This window comes from Mesoplodon densirostris, chromosome 16 (genome assembly GCF_025265405.1).
Source record: "Mesoplodon densirostris isolate mMesDen1 chromosome 16, mMesDen1 primary haplotype, whole genome shotgun sequence".
In the NCBI taxonomy this organism is placed as follows: Eukaryota; Metazoa; Chordata; class Mammalia; order Artiodactyla; family Ziphiidae; genus Mesoplodon; species Mesoplodon densirostris.
The window spans coordinates 79,968,536-79,992,972 of NC_082676.1; the positions used below are offsets into that span (position 1 = coordinate 79,968,536).

The 24,437-nt window shown below is 38.2% G+C and overlaps 1 protein-coding gene across 4 annotated transcripts in view; it reads right to left on the reverse strand.

Annotated features, from left to right (window-relative positions):
* Positions 1 to 8,087: 8,087 nt before the first annotated feature.
* ESF1 (ESF1 nucleolar pre-rRNA processing protein homolog) overlaps positions 8,088 to 24,437 on the reverse strand; it is a 60,443-nt gene continuing 44,093 nt past the window's right edge. For 2 of the 4 annotated variants that reach the window (XM_060078778.1, XM_060078777.1), the window contains exons 10-14: positions 23,213 to 23,334; positions 20,616 to 20,703; positions 13,426 to 13,508; positions 11,872 to 12,018; positions 9,267 to 10,028 (exon numbers count right to left, since the gene is read on the reverse strand). In XM_060078778.1, coding sequence (XP_059934761.1) covers positions 9,735 to 10,028; positions 11,872 to 12,018; positions 13,426 to 13,508; positions 20,616 to 20,703; positions 23,213 to 23,334 — 734 coding nt within the window. In that variant the 3' untranslated portion in view covers positions 9,267 to 9,734. Of the gene's footprint in view, positions 9,217 to 9,266; positions 10,029 to 11,871; positions 12,019 to 13,425; positions 13,509 to 20,615; positions 20,704 to 23,212; positions 23,335 to 24,437 lie in introns of those variants that run through there. The other 2 variants (XM_060078780.1, XM_060078779.1) reach the window with 2 other exon arrangements.

The following is a 24,437-nucleotide window of genomic DNA, read 5'->3' on the forward strand; positions in this document are numbered from 1 at the left end:
GTCCCCACCCCTCCCCACTTCCCCAAAGAGAAAAGAGACAGAGAACTAACAGTGTTAATTAACAGTGTTAATTAAGAAATACTGATGGGTTACCAAAAAATCCAACAGTGCAAAACTAGTGACCCAGGTATCGCTGGTGCAGCAGACGTCCACTGGAGCAATTCCCCAATTTCTGTTTTAGAAACTGGATCTTATTGACCATAGCTGATGGGTGAGCAGGGAACACAAGATGGGAACATAATCACATTGTCTCTCTGGAAATTTAGAACTTAGACTTTTTAAAAAATAATTTAAAAATTCTTTATTTGAAACAATCTCAAACTTATAGAAAACTTGCAAGACAGTACAAAGATATTTGTTGGTCCCTCAGTCAAGCGAGAGCAAGCTCCCAACATGATGCCTCATCATCCAAGCAAAGACATTCTCTTAAATAACCAAAATTCAGCCATCAAAAGTAGGAAATCAACATTGATACATCACTACCAATTAATCCTTAGGCCATTCAAGTTCTGCCATTGTCCCAATAATGTCCTTTATAGTAAAAGGGTCCAGTTCAGAATTATTATGACATTTCTCTTTATTAGAGGTGGGACTATTTAAAGAAATTTTAAAGTGATGTATAGTAAAACAAAGCCATATACAAAGGTATCCAGGTGGAAGTAAGTCTCCTCTTTCCCCCAGAGGCAATCCCTGTTACCAGCATTTTGTGCAACTTCTTAAAGTCTAAGTTCCTTTTTTAACTCCTGGAAAAATAAGATCAGATGTAGAAGTTCCTCCTTTAAAAATGCTGAATATCTGTTTAGAACTTTATTGCTTTCCATCAAGACAAAGGTTAAAGAAAAAGATTCCATGTGAATACATTTTCCCAGATTTTTAACGCAAAATCACTGTTCACTTACAGAGGATAAAACTTCTTCTATTGCCAATAGATTTAATCTTTTCCTCTCTATTTACAGACATTAAGGATCCTTTGTAGTTTAGCTATTTCAAATGCTTGGAACATCTTTTAGATTATCATGTAACTCATAATAGTATAAAACATTTTTTAAATTGTTTTAGTTGGTATATAATATTTACAAGTAAATTTACTAAGCAATTCTTAATACTGCACTCTATATAATCATGTAGACAATTAATTTATCTTTATTTTAATAGTATCACAATGAAAAATTCCAAATTCATTCCTGAATCTTGAACACAAGGCAAAACCTTCTTCTTTTAATAACATAAAAAATGGACCTGTAACTTAAAATGTGGAAACTTTGATGGGGTTGACCTCGGAGAGACAGCAGTGGGCGATGGCGTGAAGCGAGATCTTAGTTCCCTGCCAAGGAATTGAACCTGGGTAGCCTGGATGAAAACCAGGAATCCTAGCAGCCAGTCCACCAGGAGCTAGAGGCTAGAAGCAAAATTCCCCTGGCCCTTGCCCCCATTGAAAAATGTATTTCTCAAGGAGGTAAAAACTGTAAAAACAGGCACAAAGTTTATTATTAGAGACACAGCACAACAAGTGGGTGAGCACACAGAGAAACTGTTTAGTTAAGACAGAAACAAGGCAGAGATGCACACCAGAGAGAAAGATGTGGGCGTCCTCCCTAATGAGGAGGAGCACATCAAAGAGACGGTTAAGTCATTTATACAGGGTGGTTCTTCCGGGTTTACTTTTGACCAATTATCTGGTTTCTTCTTCCACACCTGACCTGCCCTAGGATGCTCCCCACCATGCGTGCACAACTTTTTTCCAAGATGGATTCCAGCCCAGAGGGCTATGGGGGGCCGTGGCATCACCTATTCTGGGGTGGTGCCCCTCCTTTTGACCACAAGGGGGCTTTCTGCGCATGTGCAGTGTCTCCCTTGCCCCAGGGATGGGAAATCTCTATCAGGAGATCTTTACTCCAACGGGGTTTAGCCCCTCTCCGTCCCTGTCAGGACTGTTATCTTAAAGTGTCCTCAGGAGACAACAGGAGGCTGATTGTAAATGCCTAACCTGGAGCCCACCTAGCTCCTGTCTCAGGAAATGCAAACGGGAGGTTAGTTGTAAGTGTCCAGCCTGAAGCCCACCTTTTTCCTGCCCCCAAGAAATGTAAACAGGAGGCCAGTTGTAAATGCCTAACCTGGAGCCCATCTATCTCCTGCCTCAGGGTCATCTTATCCCACTTGCCCAGTGGGCTAAGGAGAGAGGCCTGTTGGAATCATTGTGAGTAAAACAAGGTGAACAGAAGAAAACAGAGGCGCGAAGGAGAGTTGCTGAGGACATTCTCTAGTTCCTGCTCTCAGTCTCTTCCTGAGAACTGATTGCTTTCCACCTTCGGATTCAGTGCTATGAGATCCCACAGGGCCCTTGGAATAAAAAGTCCGCCTTCATATTTTTAAGAATTTTTGCTTACATTAGTTTGAATTGTTTTATGTTCCTTGCAACAATCCTAAGGCAATGGATGGGAGAATTGAGGTTCAGTTGAATCCGAAGAAATCTAAAGAAACACAACAATTCCTAGGTGGTTTCTGATACTGCTGGAGCTCTCCATAAGAACCCTAAAATTGTCCTAGAACAAATATTTATAATAGATCCAAATGGAACAACATACATAAATCAAATTATTGTTTTCAAAGTTTCTCTTTCGTCAAATAATGAGCTGCTGTCAGATTAAACTTTTTCTATCTTTTAGGGTTGCTCCATTTCTAACTTAAAGGTCTTTCCTAACTAATTCTTGGTTTAATGATTTTTCCAAAAAGATTTTTAAAATTTAGTGTAATTTTTTGGCCATTTCTTACCTTATTCATCAGATGAACTTTCTGAAATATGATGGATTATATTATTTCTTACTAGTCTAAAAGAAAAGACACTTCTCATTAATTTCAGATATTAGTAAAAAGGGTTAAAAACTCAAGATTGGCTACTCAATACAAGGGCATGTGTAGTATGAAAGATAATGACTCAATTTTTTAAAATACATGGAAACAGCTCATAACCCCAAAGCTGGCATTTCTCACAACTTTCCTCAACATAATATAATCTGCTAGTCTATTTGCTTTGGCACTGTCTACAGCATGGAGTTCTCATCTCCACATTTTGGCAATTTTGGGGTAATGCAGAATCCATACTTCAGGCTGAGCACAGACTTTCATTCACACTTTTTCATTTTCCCATGTGCCTGATTCTGGTTACTCTTGGCAACTCCTTTTTCATAAACTTTTCAAGGAAGTGATAATGTGAACTCAGAGATGCTGAATATAGAGTTTGTAACTAATGTCAATGGGGCTTGTGGAACAAAGGGTCCCAGTTGCCTTCTAAGTGGTTTGTCTCACTTTTCTTGACTCATGTCCATATCCAGAAATCTGGGAAACTTACATGATGGAGCACCCTATTCTGGCACTCTCAAGCTTCAAGCACCCTGACTATAATGTAATATCAAGAGTTTCCTTAAGAATATGGAGAAATGATCTACAAAATAGGGCAAAATAGTCCATAAAGACTATAACCCAACACCACTGTATCCATCTTTGTGTTAGGATATAGGTAGAAACAGCAAGTAACAGAGACCTGAGAAAATAGTGGCTTAAACAAGGTAGTATTTTATTTTTCTTTCACATAGATGTCTCAAAAAAGACAGTCTATGGATTATATGGTGGCTGTACTTTACTAAGTCCTCAGGGATTCTGGCTCCTTCCAGCTTACCATCCTTTATGTACCAGTATACATAATGGATTTATTATTATTACTACATAATTTTTATTTATTATTATGACTACATTATTTCTACATAATGAACTTAACATTATTTCTACATAATGGACTTTTGTCCTCAGGGTCCAAGATGGCTGCTGGAACTTAAGCCATTACATCTGCATTCCAGGCACTTGGGTGAAAGAAGGGAAGAAGGTAAGAGGCAAAATGTGCTAGTCTGATGATTTCAAAGGAAGGTCCCTAGAAGCTGTAATTTGCTTCCACACCAGGATGCAAGGGAGGATGGGTAAAATTGTCTTATTCTGGAAAGCCCTATGTTCAACTAAAGGATTCTATTACTATGGAAGATGGAAAGAACAGATATTGGGAAACAACCACCGGTTTCATCCATAGTCACTTAAAGGAGCATGTATAACCTTTCTCCTGGTCTGAACTTCTTAATGATCCTGTCTACTATGGTCCAACTGCTGGGGGAGAGTTTTCTCTGCTGATTTGGGCTGTCACTTATACTCTTATGATTGCAAAGACTACAGACTCATTTAGGTGATCTCAAAGAATGGAGCACTTACTGTAATTGTAATATACATATTTTTTAATGTGTGGGGGAGATTTTCATTAAGTGGCCTGTGCAGCAGGTCTCATCTTCCAAAGATGGCTGCAACAATATTTCTGGACATGCAGCCTTTTCCAGGACTTTGCCATTCTCCTCCATTAAGAGGTGGAGTTTATATCCCCTCACCTGGGAAAATCTTTTTGACTGCCTTAACTAGTTAAGTATGGATGGGAGGAGTGACACTATGCGACATCTGAGCCTAGATCATAGAACGTGATAGAATCTCCATCCCACTCACCTTGGAACCCAGCTACCCAGTCAACAGCTGGCACTGACTTGCAGGTCACATGAAAGAGGCATTTTGGAAGCAAATCCTCTAGTTCTCAGCTAATGCCATGTGGAGAATATATGAGCCTACCCCACTGAGCCCTATGCAAAGTGAATAGTTTTGAAGAACTAAATGATTGTGGTTGTTTCAAGCTGCAAAGTTTGGGGGTGGTTTGTTATAAAGTAATAGGTAACCAGAATGGTCAGGACTCAAGGGAATCTGCATGATCTGCAAGAGTGAGAAAGCTGGGCCTCATGAGCGTGGGAATAAAGATTTAGGAATAGGAGGATTGGGAATTCCCTGGGGGTCCAGTGGTTAGGAGGACTCCATGCTTTTGCTTTCACTACTGGGCACAGGTTCAATCCCTGGTCGGGGAACTAAAGTTCCACAAGCCGCATGGTGCGGCCGAAAAAAAAAAAAAAAGGAGTAGAAAGATCATTCAGGACCCAATATGGTTCAGGTGAGTAGATTCCCTTTGCACAATATCTTTGGGTGTCAGCATCCAATCAGGAGACAGAAACAATTTGAACAGGCACTTCCCTGGTGGCCCAGTAGTTAATCTGCCTTCCAATGCAGGGGACTAGGGCTCAGTTCCTAGTCGGGGAACTAAGATCTCACACGCCACGGGGCAACTAAGCCCTCACGCCAGAACTAGAGAGCCCACGTGCTGCAACTACTGAGCACGTGTGCTCTGCAGCCCGAGTGACACAAGTAGAGAGAAGCCTTCAAACTGCAATGAAGAGCCTGCACGCCGCAACGAAAGACCCCGCAGGCTGCAACTAAGACCCAATATAGCCAAATAAATAAATAAATATTTTTTAAAAAGAGAGAAACAATTTGAACAAAGAAAGTTTAAATAATTAATCATTGAAACAGGGCATTAGAGTAACAGGACTGACAAATAAGCAGGTAACTAAGGGAAAAAGAGAACTCTAAAGAACAAAGGAATCACAAATGTAGGTTACAGCCACTATTCTTATGGCTGAGGCACAGCACTCAAATAAGGAGCAAATGTGGAAGAGCCCCTTCCTCCCTTGGGATTGAGGTCTACACCTCGCATGAGAGAGAGCAGCTGTGGCCAACTGGATGGCGAGGTGCCACACTAATGGGACATGCTAGGAATCTGGCTGCTGGAGAGCTGGGGGAAGACTTCCGCAGGAATTGGAAATGGAAAAGTGATAGAGAACAATGAACGAAATCAAAAGCTTGTTGTTCAATAGATCAAAAACTCAATGAGGGCTTCCCTGGTGGCGTAGTGGTTGAGAGTCCGCCTGCCAATGCAGGGGACGTGGGTTCGTGCCCCGGTCTGGGAAGATCCCACATGCCGCGGAGCAGCTAGGCCCGTGAGCCATGGCCACTGAGCCTGCGTGTCCAGAGCCTGTGCTCTGCAATGGGAGAGGCCACAACAGTGAGAGGCCCACTACTGCAAAAAAAAAAAAAAAACTCAATGATACTCATAAACCTCTGTCCAGATTAGCCAAAAATAGATAGCAAAGGCACACATCACCAATATTAGGAATGAAAAAGGGGATATCACCGCAGACTCTTGAGACATTAAAAAAAAAAAGAGCATCTTTCATCAGCATCTTGTAATTTTCAGCATACAAGCTCTGTATATGTTTTGGTAAGTTTTTACCTGAGTATATTATTTTCTTTGGAACAATCGTGTTTTTAATTTCGGTTTCCATGTGTTCATAGTTAGTATATAGAGATGTGATTGATTTTTATGTGATGACATTGTATCCTGTGATCTTGCTGAACTCCCTTATTTAGTTTGAGGATTTTTTTGGTTTTGTTTTTGTAGATTCCTCGGGATTTTGTATGTAGACAATCATGTCATCAGCAAATAGGGTCAGTTTTTTTTCTTTCTTTATAAATTTATTTATTTTTTTTTTATTTTGGGCTGCGTTGGTTCTTCATTGCTGTGCGCGGGCTTTCTCTAGTTGCAGTGAGCAAGGGCTACTTTTCATTGTGGTGCATGGGCTTCTTATTGCGGTTGCTTCTTTTGTTGCGGAGCAGGGGCTCTAGGTGTGCGGGCTTCAGTAGTTGTGGCACACAGTCTCAGTAGTTGTGGCGCACGGGCTTAGTGGCTCTGCGGCATGTGGGATCTTCCTGGGCCAGGGATGGAACCCGTGTCCCATGCATTGGCAGGCGGATTCTTAAAACACTGCGCCACCAGGAAAGCCCCGTCAGTTTTATTTCTTCCTTTTCAATCTGTACGCTTTTTATTTTTATTGCTTTATTGCAGTGGTTAGAACTTCCAGAGTAGTGAGCGTGGACATTGTTTTAAGGGTAGCTGGGACTTGTATTAATCAGATATGGTAAGATACGAACATACAGAAATAACTGTTGTGATTGAAGAAGTTTTTTATACTCACATTCCCTAGCATGCCACGGAAGGGGGTCACACAGGGAAACACTGGGGTTGGTGAGGAGGCAGAGAACAGGGGAAAATGTGGGCAAGGGGCTTTATTGTGGCTTCTTTGGGAAGGGATGGGCGAGGCAGGGTAAGAAAGTTTAGGATTGGCTAGCTTGAATTTCAGTGGGCTCTAGGGTAGGGCACGAGGATAGTGGCCCACTGTGTGAAAGCCCAATAAAGGAGGTGGCTGAAGGTATGGGCTCTGGATTTGTTGCTTTGCATTCGAAAGGCATGCTTGTGCGCAAGTTATTTACTAACTCTGGGAACTGGCCAGCCCTGGGAGGGGCAGTCTCTGTAGGAACAGCAAGGACCCACCCAGTGGTCAGAGGATCAGAATACAGAAAATAAGACACGATTAAAAGACAGCCTTGCCTTGTTCTCAATCTTAGGCAAACATTCGGTCTAAGTAGGCTAATTGTAGGGTTTCTGTCATGCTCTTTATCAAGTTAAGCAGTTTCCCTCTATTCCAAAGTTGTTTTTATCATGAATGGATGTTAGATTTTGTCAAATACTTTTTCTCATCAATTGATATGATCATATACTTTTTCTTCTTTAGCCTGTTAATACAGTGGATTACGTTGGTTGATTGTGGATGAACCAGTTTTGCATACCTGGAATTAAACCCCCTTGGCCATGGTGTATAATTCTTTCTATACATTGGCAGGTTCAATTTGTTAATATTTTGTTGAGGTTTTTTATGCCTAAGTTTGTGAGACATTAATTCTCCAGAAGCAATCTCATTTCTATATATTAACAATAAATACCAGTCTGTAGATTTTCTTTACTTGTACTGTCTTCATCTGGTTTTGGTATCAAGAATACCAACAACAACAAACAATCCAAATAAATGTGACCTTAAGAGTCACCCAAACTACCCTCACATTGTTTGTTGGATTATGACAGTGGCCATTTTTTTATCCTGAGTTTTACTACCAGTAATTATTATATTTATTGAGAACCTAACATTCTTAGTGTATTATGTTTATTTAATGCAGTACCTGACAATGCAATTCTCATTTTTTTTCCTACTTAAAAAATATCAATTCTTTGAGAAAAGGAGCCAGGGCTGTGCAAAGCTTATATGCTCAATTTATTTGTTATAATCAATCATGTGCCTGACTAGTAAAATGAGATTTACAATTAAATACAGTGACTTAACAACAAAGGGCTCAAAAACAAAAATCCAAACCAAACCAAAACAATTAAAAAACCAAGAGTAAGTTTCACAGGAATCTTAAAATCAAACTGAGTAATCCCCACACTGTGATTAAAGTTTAAAGTCTTTTTCCTTGCATAAAAATGAAACATGAAAAAGTATACAATTATAGACTATATTCAAAAATATATTAAGATTCATGATCTTCTAGTGATAAGTACATAAATACTGCTTTATTTGGCTGAATTACCTAACAATGTTATTAGCACTTTATGATAAGAACACGCAAGAGGGAAGATATATGGGAACATATGTATAACTGATTCACTTTGTTATAAAGCAGAAACTAACACACCATTGTAAAGCAATTATACTCCAATAAAGATGTTAAAATAAAAAAAAAAACCCACCATTCCCTGCACAATACTCTGCATTTTTCTGTTATTATGAGCTATTTTAGATATCCTCTTTTTTCCTTCCCCTTACATAGACTGTTTATACGCCCTTATTATCTTGATATCATTCTGAGTCTTACATCCTTTTATTCTTGAAAACATACTACGTTGGCACGCTTGAATTTTTGTACCAATAATGTCAAGTTTACTATTAACCACAAACCTGGCCAAACTTCTACTGCCTTTCAGAAGCTACCATATTTATCATTCATTCCAAGTGACTATTTTGGTTTTTATTTTCATTTATTTATACAGCACACCTAATTCTTCTAAGTGGTCAGTTAACAGTTTACAAAACCTAGACCAGATGAAATCCAGGAGTACTAAGGCTTTGAAGGTGTGTTTTACTTTAATTTTAAAAAGAATTAAGATTCCTTAAACTCTATAGCAGCATACTCATTCTTCCAAGCATTCCAAAACTCTGAAGGGCAGACAGAAGAATTTTCTGTTACTATAAACATAAAAATCATTGCAGAGCTCATGAACATTTCAAATATAATTATGAACAATGCAAACCTGGAATTGCCTTTCCATGGAGTTGTCCTCTTAAAGAGTTAGTCAGTTTTTCAGATATTTTTCCAGAGAGTAGTTTACTGGAGGTGAATAAAATGAATTCAGTGCTATACAAAATAATAAAAATTTTTATTTACAAATTAATAAACAAACTATAAAAAACATGACCAAACAACAAAGAAAGTTATTGGCTTCTATTCATTATGGCTAGAAATATAAATTATTTAAACAAGTATCTAAATCTGCCTCCTGCTTCCAGATAAATTAATGTATTGCATATACATATTTTCAACTTGTTCCTAACTCTTATTCAGACTTAAGACTTAGGCACTCCTTTATTTTTTAAATAGAATTGTAAACAGTCTTTAAAAAAAGCTAGAAGAGTAATAAATATAAAAATTTTATAAATCCTATAATCTGGATTATGATTAATCTGTGGAAATACACAGTATGAATCTATCAATCATACACAATTAGGTCTAATTGTTATATACGGAAAAAAATTTTTACAACAGTCAGTTTTTATTCATATTCTTGAAAGGTATAGCACTGTTCCCAATAAGTATTCCTTCCATCACTTCTGTATACTTTATACATTCTCAATCCAAAAAGAAACAACTTACACCTATTTGACTTTTTGCTTTTTTCTTGCTTGAAACTGCTCTGTTTTGTTTTTTACAGATTTAATCAACATTGACAAGGCAGGATCAATGGATCTCTTGTGTGATTCCTTCTGAATTTCACTCTCTTTTTTCTTTATTGCCTGAGTAAGTTCTTGTTCTTTTTGTTTTCTCTGACGGGCTTTCTCCTCAAGGATTTTTTCCATAGCTTTTGTTTTCTTGAAATTAGGATCTGAAGGATCCAAATTGAACAAGTGGGAAGTATACATTGCCTGAAACCGTGCATCCTTAACATTGACCTGCAAATCCAAAAGGAAAACATAAATAAATAAAATTAGTAAACCAAAAGGCCCAGAAATGGGACCAAATTTCGAAAGTAAGTGAGTTGATTATATAAAATACAAACGTGGGCATTTTGCATTGATTCATTAGAAAACTGTTCTCCCACAGATCTTCAATGGAGGTTTTTTTTTTTTTTTTTTTTGCGGTACGTGGGCCTCTCACTGTTGTGGCCTCTCCCGTTGTGGAGCACAGGCTCCGGACATGCAGGCTCAGCGGCCATGGCTCACGGGCCCAGCCACTCCGCAGCATGTGGGATCTTCCCGGACCGGGGCACGAACCCATATCCCCTGCATCGGCAGGCGGACTCTCAACCACTGCGCCACCAGGGAAGCCCTTCAATGGAGTTTTAAGGTTTATTCCTGAACCACAATGTGCAGGGCACACTGTTTTTAATCACACAATGACAATATCCTTGAAAGGGAACTATCGTAGTCTATGTATACAATGGCCTGGAACGACACCAGCCACTTAGACCGAGCATCTGGAGGAGGGGAGGAGTGACCACTGGAGTAGGCAGGCTCCTCCACGCTTACAGTGTGAAACCTCTTTCTGACTGGGATAATTAAGCCAGTGATGGTATCTCCTGCTGGAGTTTTATGCAGTCATTGCATTCTGAGTACATTAAACTTTTTTTTCAACCTTTGTGCTAAAATGAGCAGCTACTGAGGGTGATTCATACAGCAAAAGACTTAAAGATTAAAATGGGAAAGATGGCACCCCTGAGACCAAGATCTGGTCAGACACAAGCCCCAAATTTATCCTTTATCTTTCTACAAAAACACTGTGGTCCTACATGTTAAGAGTGTACCCTTAACTCCAGCCAGGTCTTCAAGTATTGCCAGGCACAGGGGTGACCAGCCAGAAAGGGAGCATGACTCACTGCCACCCATCATTCCCATGGGAAAAATGAGTCCACCCAGAGATGGACTGTAGAGTTACCTAGTTATAGTAAGGACAACAGACGTGATACCACCACCACCACCACCACGACACTCATGAAAAATGTTTTTATGCATGATGATTAGTGTGTGGAGACAGTTCTCTTATAGAAGATCTGACTACAAATCATTCTTTGTTTTTAACTTTTCATAAGAAAATCAATTCACCAAAAAGTTCAGTGGAACAGCACCACACATGGAGCTGACTTAACAGAAACCGGAGCTACACAGTGGTTTCAAAGTCCCTCTCCACGCTTCTTAGAAGTTATCTGTATGCCCCTCTCAATTCTCTAAACAACTTCAAAATCTCTCCCATCTTCTTCTGGGTCTATTCTTCCATGCTAATGGATGGAAGTCATCAAATAGTTCCTGGCAGCTGTTGTAGGTTTTCTGTACAGGGTTCAAACTCATGCATGGGGACTGTGTGGCCACTAGAAATATGTACTTAGCAAAAAGAAGGAAAAGAGGGAGCGATGGAAACAAGAAACATAGCAATTAAAAAAGCATGGCCTACTGCACTGGCCCTTGCACACAGACTGTGACGCAATGTGATGTGAACCTGCTATTTCTCAGTCAGGCTTAATGATGCAGAACTTTCCCAGCGTGAGCATTACAGTGCATGTGATTCTAACACTAAAAGCTACATATTTTGGTGCAACGTGGCTACCAAAATGGAAGCCAACTACATCACCTGGTGCTCAACCAAAGAAACACCCCATGGATGAACTGGCTGTGTTGGACTGAAAGATGGTAGCTTTGGCTCCACCATGGGCCCTTCCTAAGACGCTCAATTTTTATCTCCAGAGCTGACTTTAGATTTAACACCAGCTTTAAGAGGATAATGACTTTTGTCCCTGGTTACCTCAAAGTCATCCTCCAATAATTCCTTCTTCTTCATAAGCTGTTTTTTCTTCTTTTTGCTCAGATTCTGGTGCTCCACAATCTTGTTATAATTGAAGTGTTTCTTGCTCTCTTCCTCCTCATCCATCACGAGCAAAGCCATTTCAGCCTGTGAGAGAAAAGAGTTCAAATATACAACAGTGCTTTTCTTTCCCTAAACAGGAGTATAGGGCACAGATATCCCCCCAGGAAAGGAAAACCAAGCCATCAATGCTCTGGGATAACGCTTGTCATCCTTAAACTGATTGTGGATCACCAGAACTCAAAACGAAACCCAGAGATCTCCATACAGTAATGGGTATAATTTTTAGAAGCAACATCACTGGCAGCAGGAAGCTTTATCTAAAAACCAGACCATATTTCACCTAGTGTAACTGGTTAGTAGGCTGTAGAAATAAGTCCTCAGGTCCCCCCAAATAAAAATTTCTCATTTTCAGTTTGTTCTTTTAAAGCAGACACTAAATCTAGCAAACATGTAGTATTTTGTGATACAAACTAGATTTTCCAAACGTGCTTTAGGAACAAGGAATTCCTTTTTTCTTTTGCTTTTTTTTGGCCTTTACTTCTTCAATGCTGACACATTTCTATGAAGGCAGGATCTTAATATTTGCTTCTGTAATCTAATATAATGCTTGTTTCCACTAAATAAGTATTTTCTACTGACCATGGGATTAAATGTAAACCTTCAAGAATCAAGTAAACAACCATGTACACTAGAGAAAATACAGAGTGTGCTATGAGATTCCTGTGAATCTTCCTCCATTACCACTTTAGACTGCTTTAATTATGTCTCCCTTCCACCACCGCTACCTGCAGTTGGCTTTCTTTTTAGAGCCATTTTCTACAAAAGAAAGGTATTCTTTTGCTCCTTAACTCTGTGAACATTCTGCATATGCAGTAAAACATGTATTAAGATGCAGAGTTTAGGTGACCAGTCAGGCTCCCTCCTAGACAGTGCTATGAACATCAGTCTTATGAACACTGTTGACTCCAATTCCTGTCTCAGGAAAAATACATATTACTCTGTGCCATGGATCTTTGGAGGCACTGAAGCATAAAATTCACTACACTTCCAAGAAAGACTAATTTTGTACACTAAATTTATGTTATTTTCAATAATAAAAAGAGAGAAATGAGCACTGAACAAGCCATAAAGCAAACCCTGTATTACAGGGTTTAAAACTTATGGCATTATTATTTTAAGGTTTGAATAGTACTATTTTTTTTTGGTCTCAGTTATAGTAAGGGTTTTTAATAATAAGATATTTTCCTCTTAATCACAAAGGGACATGCCTTGGGTTTGAGGTAAATTTTAACTTTGTACTAGCTGGATACTAGTTGGAGAAATTTGGTAAAAAGATGACATTTAAAAACTATGCTGCTGAAATTCTTATTTATAAATTCATAACTAAAATCAGTTATTTTTTTATTAGGGATACTGGAAACATATGGATAACTCCACTTGATCTGTACATATCAATTTTCCACTAAGCATGTAACCATGACCATGTTTTACCTTTTGTCTTTCTAGTTCAGCTTGTTCCTCTGGAGATGTGCCATCTTCTGCAGATTTTGTTGATTTCTTCTTTTCTTTTATACCTGGCACAACAAACCAACATAGGAGGGTTAAAAATTATAAGACTATCACAGCAACAATCTGTTTATACTATTTTAAAAATTTTGTTTATAACAAAAATGCAAGGTATCTATCAATAAATATATAGAAACTAAAGAAAGTAAAAATATATTACTTAGATGACTATGGGTATGAATGGACTAATAATAGTCTGGAGGGGATAAGTGAATATTACAAAGAAGGAATTTCTTCTGAAAGTAATGTATAATTATATATACATCAGCTAAAAAGAAAAATCATAAGATCATTTCAACAGATATAGAATAAGTACTTGATAAAATTCAACATCCACTCATGACAAAATATATACATTTAATAAAACTCTATTCAAGGAAATCTTTACAAAGATTAACAAGATAGATTTGATATACATGTAATACAGTGTGCTGAACTGTATTACAAAGTGAAAACAAAAACACTGTACTACATAATGAGAAAAATAGAACAGTTGGCTTAGTATGTAATAAAATGTAGCATCATACATCACTGGAAAAAGAAAGGATTATTCAATAACTAGTGCTAGGCAATTTGTTTTATTCTGCAAAAAAAAGTTTGAGCTATAGACACATCGCATAATGTACAGGAAAATAAAATGCAGATGTATTAAAGAGTTAAACATTAGAAAAAAAAACCCTATGAGAAAATACAGGGGAACAGCTACCTGATCTTAAATAGAAGGAATGTTTTCTTAGCATAAGAATAGGAGAAATCACAAAGGGAAAAAAAACAAAACACAGGTAATTTTAATATATAAACTCTTAAAACTCATCAGCAAAATGAAAAATTCATCTCTATAATGACAATTTGACAATAACTACCTGTAAGTAAAAGTTTAACAAAACCCTTTCTCTTTCTCTAAAGACAAATTTGATCTTTGTTTAACTTTCTAGTTCTATTATTACTAAACAAAATTACTCATGGTAAAACAGGCTCCTGAGTAGAAAACTGACTATATTTTCAGGGACTCAGGGACTTCTGGAGACCACAAGGTGTCAGATGAGGAGATGCTCTCGTCCTGAACGAGAGGCAGTAACACACGGCAGTTAAGGGCACTTGACTCGGGAGCAGCTGGCCTGGGTTTAAATTCTGGCTCAACTACATTCTAGCTGTAGCAGTTTGTGCTTGTGTCCTTATCTGTAAAGTGGGGATTATAATACTTGCATCTACCTCCTAGGGTTATTGTGAGGACTAAATACACTAAAAAACGTTAAGAGCTTAGTTAATGCCTGGCACATGGTGCTATAAACTGCTTGCTATCACTGTTATAATAGTCTGACAATACATATATAAGGTATCTTGGGTTCCTTGGTGATCACGCAGATGCTTTGATTTTTCTTCCTTTTTTTGTCTGTTGGGAGGGGTTCAGGGAGAACTGGTGTCAAAGTATGAAGAACTACTCTGAAGAGTAAGAAGGTTCAGAATCCACAAAGACATGTTCTGTTACTCTAGAATGTTATTACACAATCTCAACCTTCTCTGAGCTGCTGGACACTGTCTTATTTGGATAAGTTGAGTTCTGTCCTTCCAAATGCAGAGAAACCAATGGTCTCTAAAGTATTAACAACAATTAACGCTTCTGCAGCACTTACTAGGCACCAGAAAGTACTGCTGTTTTATTCCATTTTATACAGGAACTGCTTTAGTCCTCACAACAATGCTATGAGGTAGATTCTGTTATTACAATCTTCACCCTGTGGGTGAGGAGACTGAAACACAGAGAGGTTAAGCAATTTGTCTCAAGGTGAGTAAGTAAAGGAACCATGATTCAAACCCGAGCACTCCAGCTCAGGCTCTCTGTTAATCACCCACACTTCACCCCTTCGCTATCAAATGTCATTCTCCCTGGAAGAGCCGTTTCCCATTTAACATGCATTTTGTTGTAAAATAATAAAGCAAAATTCACAGAACATATAATGATGGCTGAACAACCGCAGCTAATGGGGGATAACAGGAAGTAGAGAGAAGCTTTAGAAGCTGCTCCACGTGCACTAGCCCTGCCGCACTAAGGCAGCCCTGCCCACCTGAGAGAACACACCTGCGCCTAAGTGTGGCCTCGTTCACCCCTCACTGCTACCAAGGCGTCTGTCTGCACTTTTAAGAAGAAATATCATTGTATGTAGCCCTTCCCCTAAGTGAGACAGTGCTCCTATCTCAAATGTTTTTCAGGGAATGATGTATCTGCTTTAAGATTATAACCTTTTCTCTGTTTTAAGTATGTGCACGTATTTATACATATAAATATCATCAAGGTTCCACTTTCTTAGGGTCTGACTCCCACACCCTAAGTTTACCTCTGCTCTCTTAAGGCAAGAGCTCCTTTTGAAGTGAAATGGACAAGTGACATATGCAGAAGATCATTCTGTGGCAGGGGAAAAGAATCAGGCTGTATATGATTAATACATAAAGGAGATAAAGATCTTCACATACAGCTGTGGGAAATAATTTCAAAGAGCCCACAATGAACTGTTCCGGATTTTATAACAACCTGGTGAAAAGCCATAAAAATAAACTTGAAAGGAAGACTGCAGCGAGAGGAAAAAAATCTCCAAGACAGTCGGGGCTAAAAATGATATCCAATTTTAGTGTGATGAAAATTTCTTTGCTCATGAAGAATTTACTGTGTGCTACATTGAACTGTTTAGTCAGAAGATAAATAATGTGTAGAGACCCTTTCTGCACTGTTAACAAGATCATATTAGGTGGGCATATCTTTATTTTTTTAAAAAAGCATTTAAAAAAAAAGGCATTTTCCCTTTGGAAAGCTTTCAGACCTAATTTAGTGAAGAGTACTAGGGAAATGAAAGTCCCTGTTCTGAAATGTTATCTTTATTTTTCAGTGAATCTTTTGGCAAGTAAGAGTCCACATCTCCCGGGACTGTGGCAAAAAGGACATATAGATGATTCTAATAAGCTGAATATTAACAGAGACTTGAAATCGGGTGTTAGGGTTTTATAGTTAAAAAAAAAAATCTGGGCTTCCCTGGTGGCACAGTGGTTGAGAGTCCGCCTGCCGATGCAGGGGACACGGGTTCGTGCCCCGGTCCGGGAAGATCCCACATGCCGCGGAGCGGCCGGGCCCGTGAGCCATGGCCGCTGAGCCTGTGCGTCTGGAGCTTGTGCTCCGCAACGGGAGAGGCCACAACAGTGAGAGGCCCGCGTACCGGGGAAAAAAAAAAAAAAAAAAAAAACAAACTCTAAACAAGCCTTACTGAGGTCACTATCCCTTTAAGCAAAAAAATGTAACAATACATCCATGGAAAAAGATGTGTTGCAAACAACTGATCTGTAAAAGGAATATCTGTAAAAGAAATTCCATTTTCCATTACTTGTAATGTCAGAGAATTGTTCCCATAAAAAAGTTCTTCCAGAGTGTTCAGTTGAGAGCTTCTTGTGAGAGAGCAGTTAAGAGAATTCACTGGAGGGCAGACTGCTCTCCGTACTGACCAGACAGGAGTGGTAAGCCCCCTAGCAATTAACTCTTTAGCAGCAAGTTCCTGCACCCAAGATCACTTGTCCATCATCAGATAATACAGTCTGTTAATCTTCCTCTGGACCGAGGAGGCATTCTGGCTTTGCTTGGAAAGCCAGCAAGTCCTTGTGTCCAGCTCTTATACATACGGATCCTGGCTCTGGCTTTGGTCTTTACAACGCACTTGCAGAGTTACAAAACGTAAAAGGGAGCCATTAGGATTCAGGTTCTACCATCTACAACTGGCCCTTGTGCAATTCAACCACGTTTTCAGTTCACCCCTCTATAAAGTGGGCTAAAGTTTGGATTAGAGGATAGAATGCACATAAGAGCATTTGTAAACTGTAAAACTACGTATGAGCAGTATACTGTAAGCACCCAGCATACTGGCTGAATGAATCAAATATGTGTGCCTTATTATTAGATTTTCATGGTGGTTTATCAAATATCTAAAGTTGTCAAGACAAAGGATACATTCTAATAGGGTATATTTAACATGTGATGTACTTTATTTCACTTCTACTTCTTCAAAAACAAAATCTTATCAAACAGTTTATGCAATTAGATAGCACTAAGCAAACTTTTCCAATACTTCATTTCTACAAGAAAAAATAACTTTTAACTCATTCTAGAAATACATTTTCAAAACTCTCATCTAATACTGAGTTTGCAGTTTAAAAAAAATAGAAAAATTATAGCAAATTTACAGTGTAGGGGGTAAAAAATAAAAGGAAAAATTAGAAAAGATTTCTAGTACGCATATTGGCTCCTAACCCGAGCCAAACACCAGGTCTGGCATAAGTAAGTGAACTCAATTTCTCCATATTTTGAAGAGTGTGTAAGTTTAGCTCTGGGATTGCCTAGGGCAAAGGTGTCCTGGCTTAAAATGTCTCTGTCCTGCTCAACTGTGGAGCTGAACTATACACCCTTCCAAACACTAATGCTTTTCCTCCTATTTCATGGCGGTTCCTTCTGTTTCATAAACTTTCCCCCTACCTTCCAGGTAGTACCTTCTCCAGGAGGACAGAGTACCTTACGCAGCCTCCTGACCTCAGAGCCCAAACCTGCACGTCCCTCTCTTACCAATGCTTTCTACCCCTCGTTCCATGGTTTGAAATAATATTTAGAGGCTACTGATTCCTAAGTCGGAATCTAGGAGTTATGCTAAATGCCTTCCTTATCCAAATAAAAAGATCGGCAAGTCTACCTCCAAAATATATCTAGAATCCCATTTACTTTTCTCCTTCCAATTCCATTACTGTCGTGCTGTCTAGACCAACCATCACCTCCAGACCTCTACAAAAGCCTGGTCTCTCAGCTCTCACCAATGCCTTGCTTCAATCTCTTCTCTTTGCAGGACTCAGAATAGTATGTTAAAATGCATATCACATCACGTCACACCCTTGCTTTAAGACCCTTCACCGGCTTCCCACTGTCAGTAGAGTAAAATCCAAATTTGTTGCCGTGACACAAGGCCCTGCAGGGTCAATCCTGTGTCCCAGCCTGGCCTTATACCAAACTGCCCCTCTGACCATGCTCCAGCCACACTGGTATCTTTCAATTTCTCTGACACCCGTTCTTTCTCACCTCATAGCTGTTCTACCCATTTTCCCCTCACTTGCAATGCTCTTCCCCCAGCTCTCTCTGCCTGACTCCTTCTCATTCTGCAGGTCTCAGCTCAAATGTCACCATCTCAGAGAAGCTTGCTTTGCCCACCCTATATAAAGAAAGCTACTCTCCTTCTTCCCCCCAGTTCTACGCTCTATATTACCCTATTTATTAGTTCCTTTAAAACACTGATCATATTTGCATAATATTCTTATTTGTTTACCCATTTAGCATGTCTTCCCTAAAACTATAACCTACTTCAAGGATGTAACTTAGCTTGTATTGTTCGTCTGTATCTCTAGCCTAGCAGAGTGCTCGGCACCTGGTAGGCACTCAAAAATATTTATTGATAGAATGGATAAACATGTCAAGATACCATTTTTTAGTCCTATCTAAAAAAAAAAAATTCACTCTTTTGTTTTTCTTTTTCCTTAAAACAACTTAAGCCCAGATATAAATAATTATTCCTAGAAAGTATGCTGACATCAAAAGTATATCGAAAGCAAGCAAATGTAATCTGCATTTTCCCTTGGAACTTTGGATACTAACTTTAGGGAAAACTATTCACAATTTAAACGTGCTAATTCCAAGAAACAAGCTACCCAAGCCACCAAGCTATTTAACTTACTCTTTGAATCCTACCCCGAGTTCTGCAGTTTGACCAGATTTCACATGCCAAATGAAGCACTTTGGAATGAGAACAAGGAAATTATAATGCTTCGCATTTCTCTGTTATAAACTTGGTTTCCTGAAATCGGAGGATAAGGCTAAAATCCATCATCTTCTAGAAATGACTGCTCAGGTATGATAAAAAGCAGAATATGCTGTTTCCATTTCCCTTTCCAATTCCTAAGAATCTCACATCCTATAATAGACTTTATTCATCTTGATCTCCTTTTCATCAATAGAATGTCAGTGATAAAAGGCTATAACAACCAGGAAATAATTTTGAGCAATTTTGACTTTCCTGTTGAGAACTATTCTGGCCCACTAGTCACAAGGGACAAGAAGCAGGGAAACTTCATAAAATCCTTCTCTTTACAATGCCAGCTTGGAGTTGCTCCAGGACCAAGCCTTTGGGGTTCATGTGTGTGGTATGCAGAGCAGGGGAAGGCAAAATGCATGAGAACAAATGGAAAATGCTTACAGTGGTCCTGCACTGACTTGTCTAAGTATGGCCTGAACCTTACCACACACTTTTATACACACACACAATTTATACACACCAAAAAGGTAAGAATGAAAGCATTCAGGAAAGAATGACCGGTGCATGCACAATGGAAACAAAGCTCCCTGGATATAGGAAGTCAGATACCTGATAGTTTAGGGATTCAAGGAAAAAGGGGAGGAAGCTGGCTTTCAGCTACAATGAAGCTAATAATGAAGCAGAATAAATGAAAAGGGGATAAAATGAAACATAGATGCTTTTGTCTATTTGAGCTGAAAAGCTTTCATACTATGAATGCAACCCTGTTTCACACATGTAAATCATGTTAAAATTTAAAAAAATTATACACATATCCACAAATATATAAACAAATTTATTGCATGCTTTCCATTCTTCATAGCCTGTGCAAAGAGGACGTAGAATGGATGTGTTATAATAAAGCAGTGAAAGCACTCAAAAATATGACTTCCTTTTTTTCCTCATCCTTTTATAGTCAATCTGTCTATAAGGATATCTCCCAGAAAGGCATCTCCAGTAAACTGTTAAATTAATCATATTACCCAAAGCTTCATATAATGAAATTATTTCTTGTATGTACAGGGGGCATGCTGACCCCTCCTAATCCGATCAATGGTTACATCCCATAGGACAAACTTGCTTATAAGCCACTAGGGAGCTATACAAATTCTAGGAATTTTATTTTTTTATTTTTATTTTTTTTAGTGAAACAAAGTGTTTATCAGAAGGAAAAAGAGTATGTGTGAATAGGCACACACAGGCGGACTTTAGATTCCAAGTGAAAACTACAAATATGGGCTGGCTTACCTATTTTTTTAGCTTCTTCGGCAAAGTATGGGTCATTCATATCAACATCAGAGGGAACTTCATCTTCACTGGCCTCTTCAGCAAGAGCCTTAAAGTTGAATATAAAAATACATACAGTTTATTATAAGGACCAAAATATATAAGCGTGAAGAAAAACCGTACTTCTTTTAAATCACGCAGTTCAATCTAAAATTAAAGTAGTTTTTTAAATGGATCAGTTTATAAAATAGCTCCTGAGTAACTCTTTTGTTTGTTCAACAAATACTTATGGAATACTTAATAAATGCAGGGACTATGTAGGGCTTTTGAGAGAAATGAAAGTTATCCGATACATGGTTTTTGTCTTCAAAAATTTTACAATTTATTAAAAGAAGTTATAGACACATAAACAGACAGATATGTAGTAATAGTAATTCAAGACAGGAAGTGCCAGAAGAGACAAAAATAAAATACAGACATTCAAGGAGAAGAATACTTTGAGACGGGAGATCAGTGAAAGAGAGGTGGCCTGCCTCATCTCTCACGAAACTGAGAAATGGCAGTGATTATCAATAGCTTGAAGTACTGCATTGTGGGTTATCTTTTAAATCATTAAAGCAATTCATCTGCTGGTTATTTAAAGAAAATGATAATGAACTTCCTGTTCTCATCACCCAATTTCAACAATTACCTTGTTTTATCTATAATCCACTCAAGAAAACTTTTGTGTTATTTTTAAGCACATCTGTTGGTTACATTTTCCCTAATGAAATCTGAACAGTTTACTAAATTAGTATATTTAAATTTTAAAAATCAAGTCTATAAAATACACAGAACATATGCAAACTGAGATCAGACTAACCAGATTGAGTTTATCCCCAGGAATCTAAAACATGAGTCGTTTCAACAAAAACATTTAGAATGCACATTGCTAAACATCATCCTACATGCTGAAGAAGACCCACGAAGCTCTAAAGAATATTCATTTTGATATTACTATCCTTTTAAGAACAAGGGCTTCTAAGAATTTTTTTACCAAACTATCATAACCGATTCATCAGTAATATGATGTTCCTAACAAAGATTATGAAATACTTATATAGCTAACCACACATTTATTCACATTTTTTTAACTATTTTTTTAGATCTAAATTACAGTATATCAACTATGGCATATAAACGTATTCATTTCTTTACTAATAATTTCTCAATAACAAATTGAAGTCACAAAGAGGAAAAGGGGAAAAAGTATTTTTAACTTGAATTCTTGAAACTCTTCTATATGTGAAGAACCTGGGGAGATGGAACAGATCTGCTGGAATCACCAAGTCTAGTACAGAGCTGAGTCTAGAACAAACTGGGCACTCAACCAATGTATTTTTAATATTATTGATAAAATGAGTCCAGTCTAAGCCCAATGAAGGGAAAGCGTTAAAGCAGAAGATAATCTCAAAGCACCAAATGAAAATCAAAGACAATAGCCGCTAAAGATCTCAGAAATGAGTGACTACTTTATTGACCCCATAAAGACCCATTTGTAAGTCTTCCAATAAACTGATGGCTTAATAACTTGTGGAATTATTCCATTTAAAAGATATTTTACTGCCTGAGAGAGGCAGTATATCAATGGGGGCAGGGCTCTTACCTCATTTCCTCATTTTACTATCCATTTCCAAAAACACTGAGTATAACAGGAGTTCAAAAATCACTCCATTGCATCATTCAATTTTGTAGCCCTCTTTCAATATTGCAGCTCTTGTACCAAAAGCACAAGCTTACATCACACAGAGAGAAACAACACAATACAGTAGCAAGAGCACTGGAGCAAGAGATCTGGATTCTGGTCTCAGGTTGGCCATTAACAAGCTGTGTATCCTCCAACGAATCACTTAATTTCCTACAACTATAAAACGTCAGGGTTGGACTAAAACTAATCATTTAAGATTCCTAAAAGTTGTAAAATTCTGTGACTAGTGATACCATCTTAAGACAATAAATGCACTGCTAGAATGCTGCATTTCATTGACAAGATAGAGTACTCTTATTGGCAAAAACCCTAAGTGGTTTCTGCTATTACTAAGGACTCTAACTCTGGAAAGATGTTATCACTGAAGGAGTCAAATCAGATTTTTCAGACAACATATTAGCACAGAGAAAATATCCTTGATAAACGGATCTAATGACAATATGATGTTAAAAGATCTATACAATAGAATAATACTGAAAAGTGAAAAACGCAGCTTGAGAAATGGAAATACAAAGAAAAAATTTCATTCATGTTGAAAATTTCTCTATGTATACATCCTCAAGTAAAAATGTCTGTATGTACCTCTCTTCCTCAAAAACACAGAATAGAATCAAACTGTCTTACATCTAGAAATCAACTAAACTATGCATTTTATTTAAGTAGCACATACATGTAAAATATTAGAGCAAGGCAGTTAGATTAAATGATACAGGCTTAGTGTATCATTATGCAGCCTTGCAGAAAACACTTCACCCACCGCAGTGAGTGGTCACATTATGAGATACTGGATGCCAAGCACCTGGTACCTTCTGATACTTAGTGGTTGCTCAATAATTATTCGGAATTATTCGGTCATGATTATCACTGATACCTTTTGTTTCTTTTTCAGTCTTTTTTTCTCTTTCTTCTTCTCTAAAAATTGTTCCCACGGGGTCAGTTTATCCTTTCCTTCCAATTTGTTTTTGACCATCTCTTCTGCACTTTCTTTAAGGCCTAAGAGAAAACACAGATAGGTTAGTTTAAAATGTTATAGCTTCATTCACTTAAAAATGTAATTTGCGGGCTTCCCTGGTGGCGCAGTGGTTGAGAATCTGCCTGCTAATGCAGGGGACACGGGTTCGAGCCCTGGTCTGGGAGGATCCCACATGCCACAGAGCAACTAGGCCCATGAGCCACAGCTACTGAGCCTGCGCGTCTGGAGCCTGTGCTCCACAACAAGAGAAGCCGCGATAGTGAAAGGCCCGCGCACCGCGATGAAGAGTGGCCCCTGCTTGCCACAACTAGAGAAAGCCCTCGCACAGAAACGAAGACCCAACACAGCAAAAATAAATAAATAAATTACTAAACTCCTACCCCCAACATCTTCTTAAAAAAAAAAAAAAAGTAATTTACCAAAAAAGGTATTTTACATATATTTACTAGAGAAACAAGATAAAATGCAACACTACAATGTCACAGAGTAATGTAGTATCAATCTATATCAAAGCTATTTCCCAATAACAAATGACAATAAACCTAACCAAACCGAAATGAACAAACCAACTCAGCAAATAAATATATGGTCAGGCCACTAAAGAAAACTCCTTTATTTAAGCTCAAAATTCATTTCTCTGTACTTAATTGAATTGCTTGAGACACTAAGAAAAATTCTGGAACAAAATCATCTCAGGATATGACTACTAATTAATCTTGGGTAACAAAAGGTAAGTGGTCTTTAACATAATTATTTCTACTTGCTTCTTTGCCCAAGTAAAAGACTGTATTCCCTGGAAACTACAAGTGACTAACAAAAATTGATTAGTAAGGCAATCCCTGTTGAAATGCTCCAGGAAGAAAGAATTCCTGTAATTTCTCCTCAAGAACTCACTCTGTGAATCCACATCTTTAAGATCAAAAGGAGTATCAAGTTCAGATTCCACCTTGTATGTCTAAGTTCTTTCAATGATGTTATTCAATCATGTAGTTATCTCTCAAGGTCCTTGTTCATTATATTCTGCAGTTCCTGATTCATGTGTCTAGGTGGCTTATGAAATAACTAGAGTGGGGTGAGAAGAAAGAAAAGGCCCCAAGGCTGATCTATCAGTTCATGAAGACCT